Source organism: Aedes aegypti, chromosome 1, assembly GCF_002204515.2.
Source record: "Aedes aegypti strain LVP_AGWG chromosome 1, AaegL5.0 Primary Assembly, whole genome shotgun sequence".
Taxonomy (NCBI): Eukaryota; Metazoa; Arthropoda; class Insecta; order Diptera; family Culicidae; genus Aedes; species Aedes aegypti.
Window position 1 is genome coordinate 85,848,389 of NC_035107.1, and position 13,350 is coordinate 85,861,738.

A 13,350-nucleotide genomic window follows, 5' to 3' on the forward strand; every position below is an offset into this window, starting at 1 on the left:
GGAAAAATATATTTTAATAGGTTTTAAAAATTTATCATGACATAATGGCACAATGGTATTACGTTTTACTATTGGTCCCTTTGTTTCTTTTCGCTCTGAGTAATTCTCTCTGAAAACAGGCCGCCATAGGTACATAAAGTTTCATAAGAATTCATGAAAAAATCTCCGGAGATACTCTGTTGAAATTCTTCGGATAATCCCATCTAAAACTCATTAACACAGAAGCTGCTGTACTAATAAAGTATTATACCTATTTATTTTCTTTCAGGAGGAGACTGCCGGTGGAATCAAAAATTGCCATTGCTGAGGAAATCAGACGGAATCCGGAAATATGGAACACGTCAATGGCTTGTTCTTCGGGCACTTTGGAAAAAGTCTGGATAAAAGTTGGCAACAAATTCCAAATGGATGCAGACACTATTCGCAACCACTGGAGAGCGCTACAAGGGCTGAGTCGAACCCACGCGAGAAAAGAAAGAAAAGGCTGCACCCCGAGTAAAGACAAGAAATTGTGCAAATTGCTCGGAATATTGCGTTCTATGAAATATCAAGCAGATGGTCAAAATGAAAACCCAGAAGAAACTATCGTGGCAAAGCAAGAATCGAACAGTGATGAAGAAACTGATATGCCAGCAGCAAAAGATGAAAGTCAGCCCAAAGATAATAAACCTCCAAAATTATCAGATCTGGCTTTGGGTTCTGATGCCAAGAGAATGGATTTGGCGCAGTTTGTGCACAAGCATGAATTTCTTTGGAATCATAAGCACCCGGAGTAAGTATTCGTGAGCCAGACATTTGAACTTTCCAAAATTTATCGTACAAAATCTTTACAGCTTCGGCAACATTATTCTGAAGGATCAAACATGGGATATAGTTGCCGCATCGATGAATGTCACGCGGGACGAGATCAAATACGGGTGGAAATGTTTGCGCGATCTGTACCGTGGTCGAATTAAACGCGTTTTCAACGGCAACTTGCCCAGCAATGCTCCACTTCTACAAGATCCGCTGTTCAAACTGTTGGAAGTGATGTGTGCGAAAAATATGAAAATTGGTGCACATTCAGCGATTGTAAAAGATCCTAAATCAGCAGTTAAGAACGAATCCGAATCAAACGATGCTGGTGAAGAGCCAGAAGATGCATTTTCTGTCAAGTTCGATAGAAACGTAAAGTTGCAACTAATTTCACTGGTTGAGCAAAATGATCTCATCTGGAACAGCGAGAATCCAGAGTCGGTACCGGTACCGGTTCATCTTTGAACTTTGTTTTACTCATCATTTTTTCTATAACTTACAGGCATTTGAATTTGGATAAACGAGACCTCATTTGGGATACAATCGCCGAGAAAATGAATTTTTCCAAGGCCACCGTTAAAGCGCTGTGGACCCGCTTGAGGAACGTCTACCGTGGCCGGAAATTGCGACTGATGAAAGGTCTAATGAGGCAAAATAGTCCACTTTTGCGCGAACCGGTGTACGCGAAGCTCCACAAGCTACTGGATGGGCACATGCAGTTGGGTAAATTCACCAAAACGAAGAAACCGGCTTTGCGGAAGGGTACCGAACCGATGGAACTTGGGGCTGCCGTTGAGACGGGTCCGTTCGCCACGATGGAAGAAAAGGTCAGACTGGTGGAGGAGGTGATCAAGCACGAGCTGCTGTGGAATAGCAACCATGACGAGTAAGTACCTATTTTGTGCGTGAGATTGTTGGGGAATCTGGGATACGTGTGATTAAGGGGGTGAAAAAACAAAAAGATTCGATTTTAGCTCGGCAAAGTGAGAAGCGCCACCCCGTTAGAGGTCCTTCCCGCTCGTGTTAATTTTATGCCTGGTTTGAGACCCACAAAAGTTGGTACATTGTTCAACCTTTTAAAAGGTTTGAAGAATAATCCTGCCCACTCCACTTTCCTAGCGTCCGACTTACTAGAAGTCGATAATTCAGCAGCAAACATTATTCACTTTTCCCTAACGACACATGCCTTAATTTCTTTATTAGTATCATTCCAAACATTACATTCTTTTCTTATATCTAGGTGATCTGTGTAATTAGACAACACTATCATCCTAATTTGGTAAAACAAATTTAAGATTTTATTAACATTTCGTTAACAACATATTACATTTCATTTGCCGTAGCAGTTCAGATTTTTTACAGGTGAGTTGATTTCACCTGCTTATAAGAGAAAAAAAAAATAACGTTTTCAATTTACTTAACCTAAATATATAACGCATTAATCGTGGCAATAGAAGATTGTTACGATTTTTACCTGAAATTATTAATTATTTTATTTGACATTTGTTCCAATGTTTCAACATTGGATAATCTATGTAACTCATTGGTGCTACACCAGGGAGGAAGCTTCAGAATCATTTTCAAAATTTTATTTTGAATTCTCTGCAGAGCTTTCTTCGTGGTATTACAACAGCTAGTCCATATTGGTACAGCATACAACATGGCTGGCCTGAAAATTTGTTTGAATATCAAAAGCTTGTTCTTAAGACAAAGTTTTGATTTTCTATTAATAAGGGGATAGATACATTTTACATATTTATTACATTTGGCTTGAATGCCTCAATGTGATTTTTGAAAGTTAAATTATTATCTACCATGAGCCCTAGATACTTAACTTCATCTGACCAATTTATTGGAACCCCTCTCATCGTGACAACATGTCTACTTGAAGGTTTCAAATAAAGAGCTTATGGTTTATGTGGGAATATTATTAGTTGAGTTTTGGAAGCATTTGGAGAAATCTTCCATTTTTGCAAGTATGAAGAAAAAATATCCAAACTTTTTTGCAATCGACTACAGATGACACGCAGGCTTCGTCCTTTTGCGGAGAGACCTGTGTCATCCGCAAACAAGGATTTTTGACATCTCTAAAGGTAACTCAGGTAAGTCAGATGTGAAAATATTGTATAAAATTGATCCCAAAATGCTGCCTTGGAGAACACCAGCTCTTACAGGAAGTCTTTCAGATCTGGTGTTCTGATAACACTGCGGAACACGTTTTTGTCTCCAGCATCAAAATACCTCTATTTACTTAATTAAGGGTTGCTGAATCCATTGCCGTTTACAGAATTATCATAGCACGTCTAGTTTTTGAGATATTAGGTGTTGAAAATGCAAAAATTGACTATTTCAGCCAACTTGCATGCAAGTTTGCCAGCTTGTAAGGCAATTTATTTGCTTAATTTACCACAGAATTCAATATTTATGTGTATAACAATACTTATCATCAAAGTTCATAATACTTTTCATGCGGAAAAGATATTTTTTGATGGTTTAGAGAAGTATTGTATTTTGCCATATAAGAGTAACGAAGAATTTTGTATGGAGACTGCAATCATGTTGAAAAAATCGGTTTAATCTAAATTTAATCGTGAAATTTCAACCAAAATATATCTAAAACGAAAGTTTAATTCCTCTTTTACATGCTTGGTGGATAAGATCACAAAAAAGTTTGATAAAATATACTTCAAATTTTAGGTAAACATCAATAAAACCAATGTTTTATACAACTTTGGCGACCTGTAGCTAAAAATTGTGACGTGCTGGAAAATTTCTGAAAACGGTATCAGATTCAGCAACCCCAAATCTACTAGAGACACATAATTTGATTCTTGAGACACGCGAAAATGTCATTTTTGTTGCGCTGTGTAATTAACCTTAAGTGTACGATTTGACAGATAACTCTGAATTATTCCAACAATGTATGTTGGAAAATTTAAGTTTTTTTTTTTTTAATTTCATGTTGCGGAATTTGGGGCAAGTGTGCCACCTTAAGCAAATTGTTCTCTAACTTTGCCTAAAGCTTATAAAGTCCACCAATTTAGCCTCATGATGTTAGTTTCACATCTTTTCATAACCACTGTGCCATTTAAAAGAAAATAACTTCAAAAAGTATTAGTTTTGGAGTTTCTCAAATATCATCCAAAATAACCTATTTTTCGACACTATGGGGCAAGTGTGCCACCCATATGGGGCAAGACGGCCACCTAATGAAAATCGCATGTAATTCTACTTGAAATGAAATTTTATTTATTTCCTACCAATACTACTTACAAGGCAGACGCTAATCGATAATTTAAAAAATAATTTTAAGTTTACCGTTATAAAGGGATGCTTTATAACAAGGTTCAAAACATGCGTAATTCCCTATTACTCAATTCGTATAACTAAAATGGTTATTTTTGTCTCCATTCAATCCAATATATGTATTACCCTCATATTATGGCGAATATGTATAATATTAAACTAGCTCACCACTAAATAACGGTAAAATATTGATGTAGATATGTAAAATGGTACTCAATAAGCCGAAAATCATGTTATTATTGAATATTTTGAGAAAAAATCACTTTGGGGGGCAAACATGTAAGTTATTCCCCTACTGAAGTATAGAGTAACTACTACTGGTGTTTCATTTTGGTTTATTATTATGATTTTGTTGATGATGTTCACATTTTTATAAATTTCACTCCAACAATTTTTGTTTACCAAATAGGTGGCACACTTGCCCCAATAAGTATACATTTCAACCAAACTCGATTTAGTATGTAAAACAAAATACTTTTTTCGTTCAAATGCCACAATAACTTACACATTTGAATAGTTTCACAATGTACAGTACGTTAGAAAAATCTGTTAATAATTTACCTTTCATTATGCTATTTAGAAACAACGAAATCTTATAAAAATCCACTCAAATTTGGATGTCTTTGTACAACTCGATGTAAATACGTGAAAAATAGAGCAATTTTTATCATATTTTGATCATTGTATTGTGAACTCTAAGGGAACATACTGTTAAGCTCAAAAAGAAAATGTATATTGTAGTTTTTATAAAAAGCAGGGGTGGCACACTTGCCCCTATGGCACACTTGCCCCAAAGTCCGCTTCATGCCAAACACTGTCGAATGCTTTTTCTATGTCTAGAAGAGCAAGACCAGTAGAATAGCCTTTAGATTTGTTGGAACGGATCAAATTTGTTACACGTAAAAGTTGATGAGTGGTCGAATGTCCGTGGAGGAATCCGAACTGTTCATTGGCAAAAATTGATTTTTCGTTGATGTGGACCCAATTATAGCAGTTCACGAAATCTGTTTCTCGCAGATAAAGGCGGCAATTAATTGTCGGATTGCTTGAAAAATGCCTATTTTCGTCTCATTTCCGCGATCATTTCATTCACTGCTTCCAGGTGGCACTTTTCCTCCTAGAATTTCTGGATTTCTAATGTTGCACAGTTTGCCCCGTACCGTGAATGAGAATGAGGGCTATGCACGTTTATTACACTTAAGATGAATGTTCAATAGACCTGTTCATATTTGAAAACATGTCGGGAAATCTTCCGGTCAAGTAATATTCTGAATTCTCATGCTAAGAACAATGTCTGGTCAAATTTTTCAGCTCATTTGATAATGATTTCAGTATGCTTCAAGTTAAAAATGTGTTTTTAGGCTTATTTTAAGGTTTGAAAAATCATAACTCAAAACTCTTAAATCAAAACCACTTGCTTTTAACACCAATTGAAAGCTAATTCTATTCTGTAAAAGTTTGTCGAACACCCCAATATGATTAAATGAAGTTTAAATATTGTTTGATCGAGATTTGTTCTCCACAGTACCCACGGTTTTACAAATATGTATGGTGTATAAAACACACATTGACATTATTTTTTCAGGCCCTAGTCAACGGGCATCAAACAAAATAGATCTATGAATTCATTAACCATTAACAGATTACATGTTGCTTTAGGCAATAAATGACAAAAAATGCCCAAAGATCGAACAACCCATCCCAACCTGATGATAGTTCTATCATGTATGACACATGTACCGACGAATGAATGAATTGAACAAGTTAGCATTGCTTTTTCTTTCCGAGTGATGATTGTTATGATCGCATTTCACTGACTATTCAGAACGATTTGAAAACAATCATCATCATCGACTAGGAAAAAGCAGTGCTAACGTGTTCATTTTTTACATTCTTTGAAGCACATGGTGGTGTTCTTGGCTCACCCACAGCGGATTTACAAATGTGCTTCCTAATTACTTATTTTTTACAATTTATTTTCGTAAGATAAAAGGTAACTTTAATAGTGATTGGGTTTTTGATATGCATAGACATCATGTTCTAGAAATTTGAAATCCAAAATTTTCATACAGGTATGTTTTCTAGACAGAAAACTCCCCAAAAATAGTGATTTTCAAGAACCTTGAAGCACAAATCTCAACCAAACTATGTTAAAACTTGCTCAAATCATAAATTCGTGTTCGACAAAAGTTCGTACAATTGAATAAACTGCTATGTAGAGGTATTTACGATAAGTTTTGGTGTTCCGTTCAGTAGTTATGAATTTTCAAAGCTTGAAAATAGCCCAAAAACACATAATTGACACATTTTGACCAGAAGTTCATTTCAACATGAAAAATCCAAATATTGGTTGACTAATGAATTTACAGACAATTTTGAAAATATGAATAGGTCTAATGTTCAACTATGCACATATCAACACAACCATTGCACCGATGAAGTTGAGTGCAGTTCACTTACGCTAAAGCATATTGCTATACCGTCAAGCTACCATTCACCGTGCATTTAAGGAAAATCTGCACTTCAAAAAATTATATTATTTTTTAAAATCATTCAAAGCGAACTAGAATACCAGTACGAGGCGTACAATTATACCATAATTCAGGGAAAAATCTAAAATTAGCGATGCAAATCAATAAATACTCAAAAATGATGTTTACTAATGTTATGTAAAGGTCGCCTCGTACCGTGCTATGTCACCATTTACCGTGCACACTGGTGCACCATTTACCGTGCGTATAGTTTTCGTCATGATTCAATCTCGTATCTTGAAGAAACGTTGTTGGTGGAGCAACTATGTTGCTAGTAGTGTGCGCACTCAGTTTTAAGGGTATTCAAACCTTATTTTACAATGAAAGCCATAGAAAGTTGAAAAATGGCTTAATCATTATTTTTTAATTGAAATCGTTATATGAGGTTTGACTGTATTTTCCAAACCATTTCATATTCGCCCAAAAATTAAATAATGAGTAGTTTAACCACGACATAACAATAAATCCAATATTACCCAATAATTTCAAGCCTTTTACACTAATGCACGGTAATAGGAACCATATATATAAGGAAGGATCCATTCACCGTGCATTTGTGTTTCGACTGAAACACAATAAAAAATCTAATTTGCACAAAATTTCATGGTTCATACGATGAAATACATGTAACTATAAGTATCTACAGCGAAAACTTATCAAAATTTTGAAAAAATTGATACCCTAACGCTAAAATGAAAAATGTGATTTTTTGGCGTTTCTACTAAGAGTTAAAAAAAATCCCATTATTAAACAGAATTCACATGATTTTGACTACTAGAACTAGGTTTTTTAGAAAGCTTTGTGACAAGAACAACTTCATTCCATCAGTTTTACCTTGTATTTCTGACAAAAGAATAATTTGTGAAAATTTCATTTTCATTTTCATTTTGCAGCGTTTGGTGGGGCAATGAGAGCGCAAGTCAGTCCAAAGCCGGGGGAAGGGATAGGTAATGGCCGTAATAGTCTATGCGGACCACTTGAACACCATCGGAAAGGATAAGAAGGGTTGGGGTAGGGTATAGGGAATTGGAGAAGACTTGACACACAATTTAATTTGAGTTTTGAAGTTTGATTTGACTTATTAAAAATCCAGATAGATCGGCACTTGTACAAGTAAGAAAGAGTATGCTGATCGCTTTCTAGAAATTTTATAAACAACAAAATAATAACATTATGAGAGTGATGCTAAGGGCTGCTGATGGCACTATGCAACGCTTTAGGAGATTTTGATACTGATTGAACATTACTATAAAGAGCGCAATACAATCGATGGTGATAACTTTATCTGTTTTTGCACTGATTGACGATGCTGATTTATATAAAAATATTTGATATTATTAGTTCATTTGTTTGTGTGATCTATTAGTTAATAATGGAAAAATTTTACATACCCTTGATGATAATACTTCCCTGACCAGAAATATTCTATTTTGAGCATCCTTTTCGAAGCTATTCTATCCAGGTATCCATGTACTGCTTTCAATCCTGAATTTATTCTTATTGTGCATGCTCATGCATTATATTAGTGATGCTCATAATCATGCAACAGATAAGAAGGAGAGAAAAAGAGAATATAGGAACAGTGATTAGTAATGAGTTAATTATGTAGTTTTGTTAGAATTATAAACAATTAAACAGCAGTAATGAATAGCTTACAAAAACTTTGCAGCATAGCTGAGCCTTTCGGATCGTAAGACCGATGTATAAAAATAATTTGTTTCGAAATTGTCCGCGTGGTCTTCTAGTGCCCCTATTAGATAAGAATCAGTCATAGACATGCATACCGAATGCTCGCCATGACCCTATGACCAACATTTGTATATGTATAGCCTTAGTTGATGTGGCTTTTCTAATAGATAGTTCTTTCACTCATTGATTGTCTTCAAAACCTTGTCAAGTATAGAAAATTGATTGTATTTCATATATTACTACATTGAAGCTACATTGTACTTATTAAATATTAGGTATTATTTTATGTTTTTATCACTATTGATATTATCAAGGCCAGAATTCCCAGTGAGTGAAGAATTTTATAGTACTAGAACACCATAGAAGATCGCTAAACATTACCTAATCATGGAACGGCTTTTTGCTCTATTATTTTAGGTAGATGCTATTGATCTCCCTTTGCTCCTATCCGCAACCCGGTGCACGCGCCCTGTTGGTTTTCGAAAACCTCGTAGAAGATTACAAACCGTCAATGGCATTCCCAATTACTACCCCACATTGCACATTCAAGGGTCTGATTGTGCTCCTAACCCACCCTCAATCTGTAATCTTCTCGCCAGTTTGAAATTATATTTTCCCGAAGTGAAAGTAATTTTGATGAGTGATAGCGTAGTGCAGCCCAACTGCATAGTACAGTAGTTTAACCAGAATCTTTAGGTCAGAAGATAAAATCTAAATTTTGCAATAAAGAGGTTGCCATTGCTTTGAAATTCACCCAACATCTAATCAAAACTACTAACAACAGCGATCAATTATCAAAATTCATCGCTCCCTGGAAAATATAATTTCAAGCCCAGGGAAAAAGAATAATTTGTGAAAATTGTATGAATATTCTGTAGGAATTTGTATGTGTGCACGGTGAATGGAGACCGCACGGTGACTGGTGATTTAACGGTATAAAGGTAATTGTGTGCCTTAGGTCAATCGTATTGAATTCATCTTCGACATGCGGGTTCTCTCAAACGGCTCCGCAGCTTGCGTTTAGCGAAAAGAGAGTTGTGAGTTTGATCCTCTTCGAAACACGTGAGTTTCTTCTTCGCAATTCCAAATTAGTTTTGTACATTTCACATTGTACATCAAGCTCAGCTGAGAAACAGGATATGCAATAATTGGGACGTAACATCAAAGAGAAGAAGAATATGATGGCATGATAGTTTACTAAATCTATTGTCTTTCAATAATTTTGTCTTTTAATTTAAGTCTCAAATAATGTTAAAGTGTTGCAGCAATGACGGGGTTCATTAGCAGAAGGTCATCGGTTCAATTCCAGGTCCGTCCCTTTCTTCGTACTTTATAGTGGTACCTTCCACTCTTAATCTATCAATTCGTTCATAGCATTTGCTAGAAATAGAGACGAGCAAAAAACCGTTTCCATATGCTTCCATTTTTCCAATCAATCAATTCCTCTACTTTCCCTCATTGCTCTGTATTCTGACGAGGTAGGCGCCATTGATGCCTAAAATAGAAGATCACCAGCACTTATACAGTGAGGGTGTCTGTTAGTCCCAAGCAGTCATCTGGTTGGTTCCTTGTGTAAGTGCAGCTGATCTAGCGATACTGGAGTAGCAACCACGGACGGCCAATCATGCTCAAATAGTGTTCCATAAGTGTTGCAGCAAGCATACAAGTCGGTAAACAGATAGAGCAAATTTATTCCAGCATGAAATGGTTTAGAGCCATTATATAAATCTAATCATTTGATTATTTACATTTACCTTATTTGCAGCTTTTTCAAATCAGACAAGCGGGGTGCGGCTTGGGGTCAAGTCTCTGCAATGTTCGAAAACTGCGAAGATCACGAAGTTAGATTCATGTGGCGCAAGTTGCGCGACATGCATCGGCCACGCAAAACTGGTAATTCGTGCAAAACAGCTGAAGAAGATGATGAGGATGAGCATTATGATACCGGCAACAATCCATTGTATGAATTGTTCTCCAAAATGGCTGAAAAATTGATCGCCAATGACGACTCTTCGCAAAAGCCTCCAAAGGTTGGAAGGCATAAACTACAGGAAGTTACGGAAGCATTCATGACCCACAAGTGTCGCTACGCGGGGAAAAGGTTTTTCAATGATGAAGGTTGCATCAAATTACGAAAAGCAGGATGCGTGCGGTATGTTAGGGTCTGCGAGTTATGTGGAAAGCAAATACAACGATCGATGTTCGAGGAGCACATGAACCAACACACTGGCTTGAGACCGTACGGGTGCTCGTACGATGGTTGTGATAAGCATTACAGCAAAAGAATTACTCGGGACAAACACGAGCTTTTGATCCATCGCCAAGATAACTTCAAATTCACGTGCGATCTGTGCGAGCAGAAATTCAAGTACCGAAGCTCGTACAATTATCATAACGCGGTCAAGCACCAGAGCCAACAGATTCCTTGTCCCATATGTGGAAAACTCCTGCGCCATCCGCGTATCATGAGAGAACACGTAAAGCGACATTCCAGCCAGTTTCCTTGCCATGTTTGTGGCAAGGTATTGCAAAAGAAGTATTCCCTGACCATTCACATGCGGACGCATACCAATGAGCAGCCGTACCCGTGTAAGCTCTGCACCAAACGGTTTATGCTGAAGGTGCAGCTGAAAACCCATCTGTCGAGGGTTCACCGACTGGCGTGGGAACAATACGTTGGAACATACGGCGATGGTCAGGGATAGAGGATGCTACTTGAATTTTCCAGCAAATCTCGAAACCCAAGTGAAATAAGATAATTATAATCCATAATGCTTTGCAACTCAGCTGGAACTTAATAATTTAATAAATAAGAGAATAATGATTTCAAGTGAACAATTTTGGTGGAGTTTTCATGTAGTATTTTTAATTCTAAGTACAGTAAAGTGCCGTTGTTCGGCACGTTTCCGACAACTAAACGACAAATTGCATTAAATTGGTCACCTGCATAAAGTGTGTGTTTATCAAACTTAGGTATGTTGATCAATAATACAGGTATATTCAATTTCTTGGAACTTTATAAGAAGGCCTCGCTTGTTCTGAATTACCGTAAAGTGCCCTAATTCCGCGCTACTTTTCCAAAACATCAAGAATTAGTTGATCATTCACTGATTACTGCTTTTCAGGGCTAGTAGCGACTGAGTTTCTCAAATATAGGTAGGAACTTTAAAAACCTCACGCTACAAAAAAGTATCCAAGAGTACTAAATAAAAGAACAATACTCCGAAAATATCTACAGTAGTTCATTTAATGATTCCCTTACGGACTTCATGAGAAATAATTTTAAGAATTTCGTTCAAAATACCTTCAAGAATTCAACTGTTCTGAGGATAACTCCAGAAATTATCTCAGAGATTTCACCTAGAATTCCCCTAAAGACTCTTTCAGAAACATTTAAAGAAAGCCAAGTCTTGGCCCTAAGTTCTCCAGGAGTTGATCTCGTGATTCTTTCATTGTTTTCCCATGATTTTCTCTAAGATATCCGTTCAGGAATTTTTTGTTTTTTTATTTTAGACACCGATACGTTATTGCTTCCAGTGGACGATTTGTCCTTTGAAGTAAACGCCACACTACACAACGGACTAGCATGCAACGCCCAGTGGCACAGTCGAAACACGTTCCTGACAAGAAGTTTTCCGGACTGAAGCGGGAATCGAACCCACACATCTTGACACGATGCGGCTAAATGCTTGGTAATACTAACCCACCAAGCCCACAAATTATTATTGTTATTTTTTTCATAATGTGTTGAGAGAATTCCAGACAAAAAACCTGAAGTTATTTCTACAAAATTTTTTAGTAAGGTACCGTGGGGCAAGTGGGTAATGGAATTCGCATAATTGAGATTCTTCCAATTCTAGAGACTTTAAATTGAAACAAATGAGGTTGTGTATATTTTTTAGCTTGACTCCCACCATGTATAGGGATGATCGGGGCAATATGGGCCGCCTAAGGAAAACGTCATGAAATGCATAGAAAAACAGCAAAAATTATGGTTTAAATGCAAGTGACTTGTACTATTAAATGTTATCTTCCATGTTATGTCGATAATTAATGTTAACATCAACTTGCCAATTATTTCAGGAACGTTTTGGAAAACCATGTTTTTCTACGTGGTCACCAACCATATGAAGCATTATGAGCCACCATACGGGGCAGTACGAGCCACTAGAGATGGTCGGGTCTCGGGTTTTCAAACCCGAAACCCGACCCAAACCCGGGTTCGGGTTTGAAAATTTTAAATTTTTCGGGTTCGGGTTCGGGTCGGGTTTGAAAGTTACAAAATTATCGGGTACGGGTCGGGTTCGGGCTTACAAAAAGTCGGGTTTGAGTCGGGTTTAGGTCGGGTTTGGTGAGAAATGTGAACAGAGTAACAACCCCTTATGCATCAGAAACGATGAATTTATCATATTTTCAAACTCGGGTTTTATTCGGGTTTTTCTTACAAATTTTCGGGTCGGGTTCGGGTTTACACAGCTAAAATTTTTCGGGTTCGGGTCGGGTTCGGGTTTACACAGCTAAAATTTTTCGGGTTCGGGTCGGGTCCGGGTTTGCTTTTCAATTATTGTCTCGGGTTCGGATCGGGTCCGGGTTTGAAGAAATAAAATAAGTCGGGTACGGGTCGGGTTCGGGTTTGAAAAATGTGAAACCCGACCATCTCTACGAGCCACCTCATTCAATCGAATGGTTTTTATTTAAAACAGTATAGAGAAGAGTTAGTGATGAAGAGTACATTATTGGAAAGGAAATTGTGTCAGCTTTGCTTGAAATTATTGATTCTAGCGGCTTTTTTTAAGATACATACTACATAGTAAACAGACCATGTTATACTAGTACTAAATTGTGATACAGGTCGGACTCGATTATCCGGAGACTCGATTATCCGGGGACTCGATTATCCGGGATACGATTATCCGGAATTTTAGACTCGATTATCCGGAATTTGATTTTTGATGTTCTTGTTTTTCAATTTTTATGCATAAATCTGAGATAATTTGGCATTGCAATATACAACATGAATGGTTTTGCA

General features: G+C 36.9%; 1 protein-coding gene across 3 annotated transcripts in view; it reads left to right on the top strand.

Annotated features, from left to right (window-relative positions):
• The window catches only part of LOC5576600, a 48,385-nt gene that overhangs the window by 17,763 nt on the left and 17,272 nt on the right, over positions 1 to 13,350 (top strand). The window contains exons 4-7 of one of the 3 annotated variants that reach the window (XR_002499795.1): positions 269 to 772; positions 834 to 1,232; positions 1,298 to 1,681; positions 10,087 to 11,294. Coding sequence is in view for 2 of the 3 variants with exons in the window: in XM_021841559.1 (XP_021697251.1) it covers positions 269 to 772; positions 834 to 1,232; positions 1,298 to 1,681; positions 10,087 to 11,026 (2,227 nt within the window). In the remaining variant the exon portion in view is untranslated. Of the gene's footprint in view, positions 1 to 268; positions 773 to 833; positions 1,233 to 1,297; positions 1,682 to 10,086; positions 11,551 to 13,350 lie in introns of those variants that run through there. The other 2 variants (XM_021841559.1, XM_001656134.2) reach the window with 2 other exon arrangements.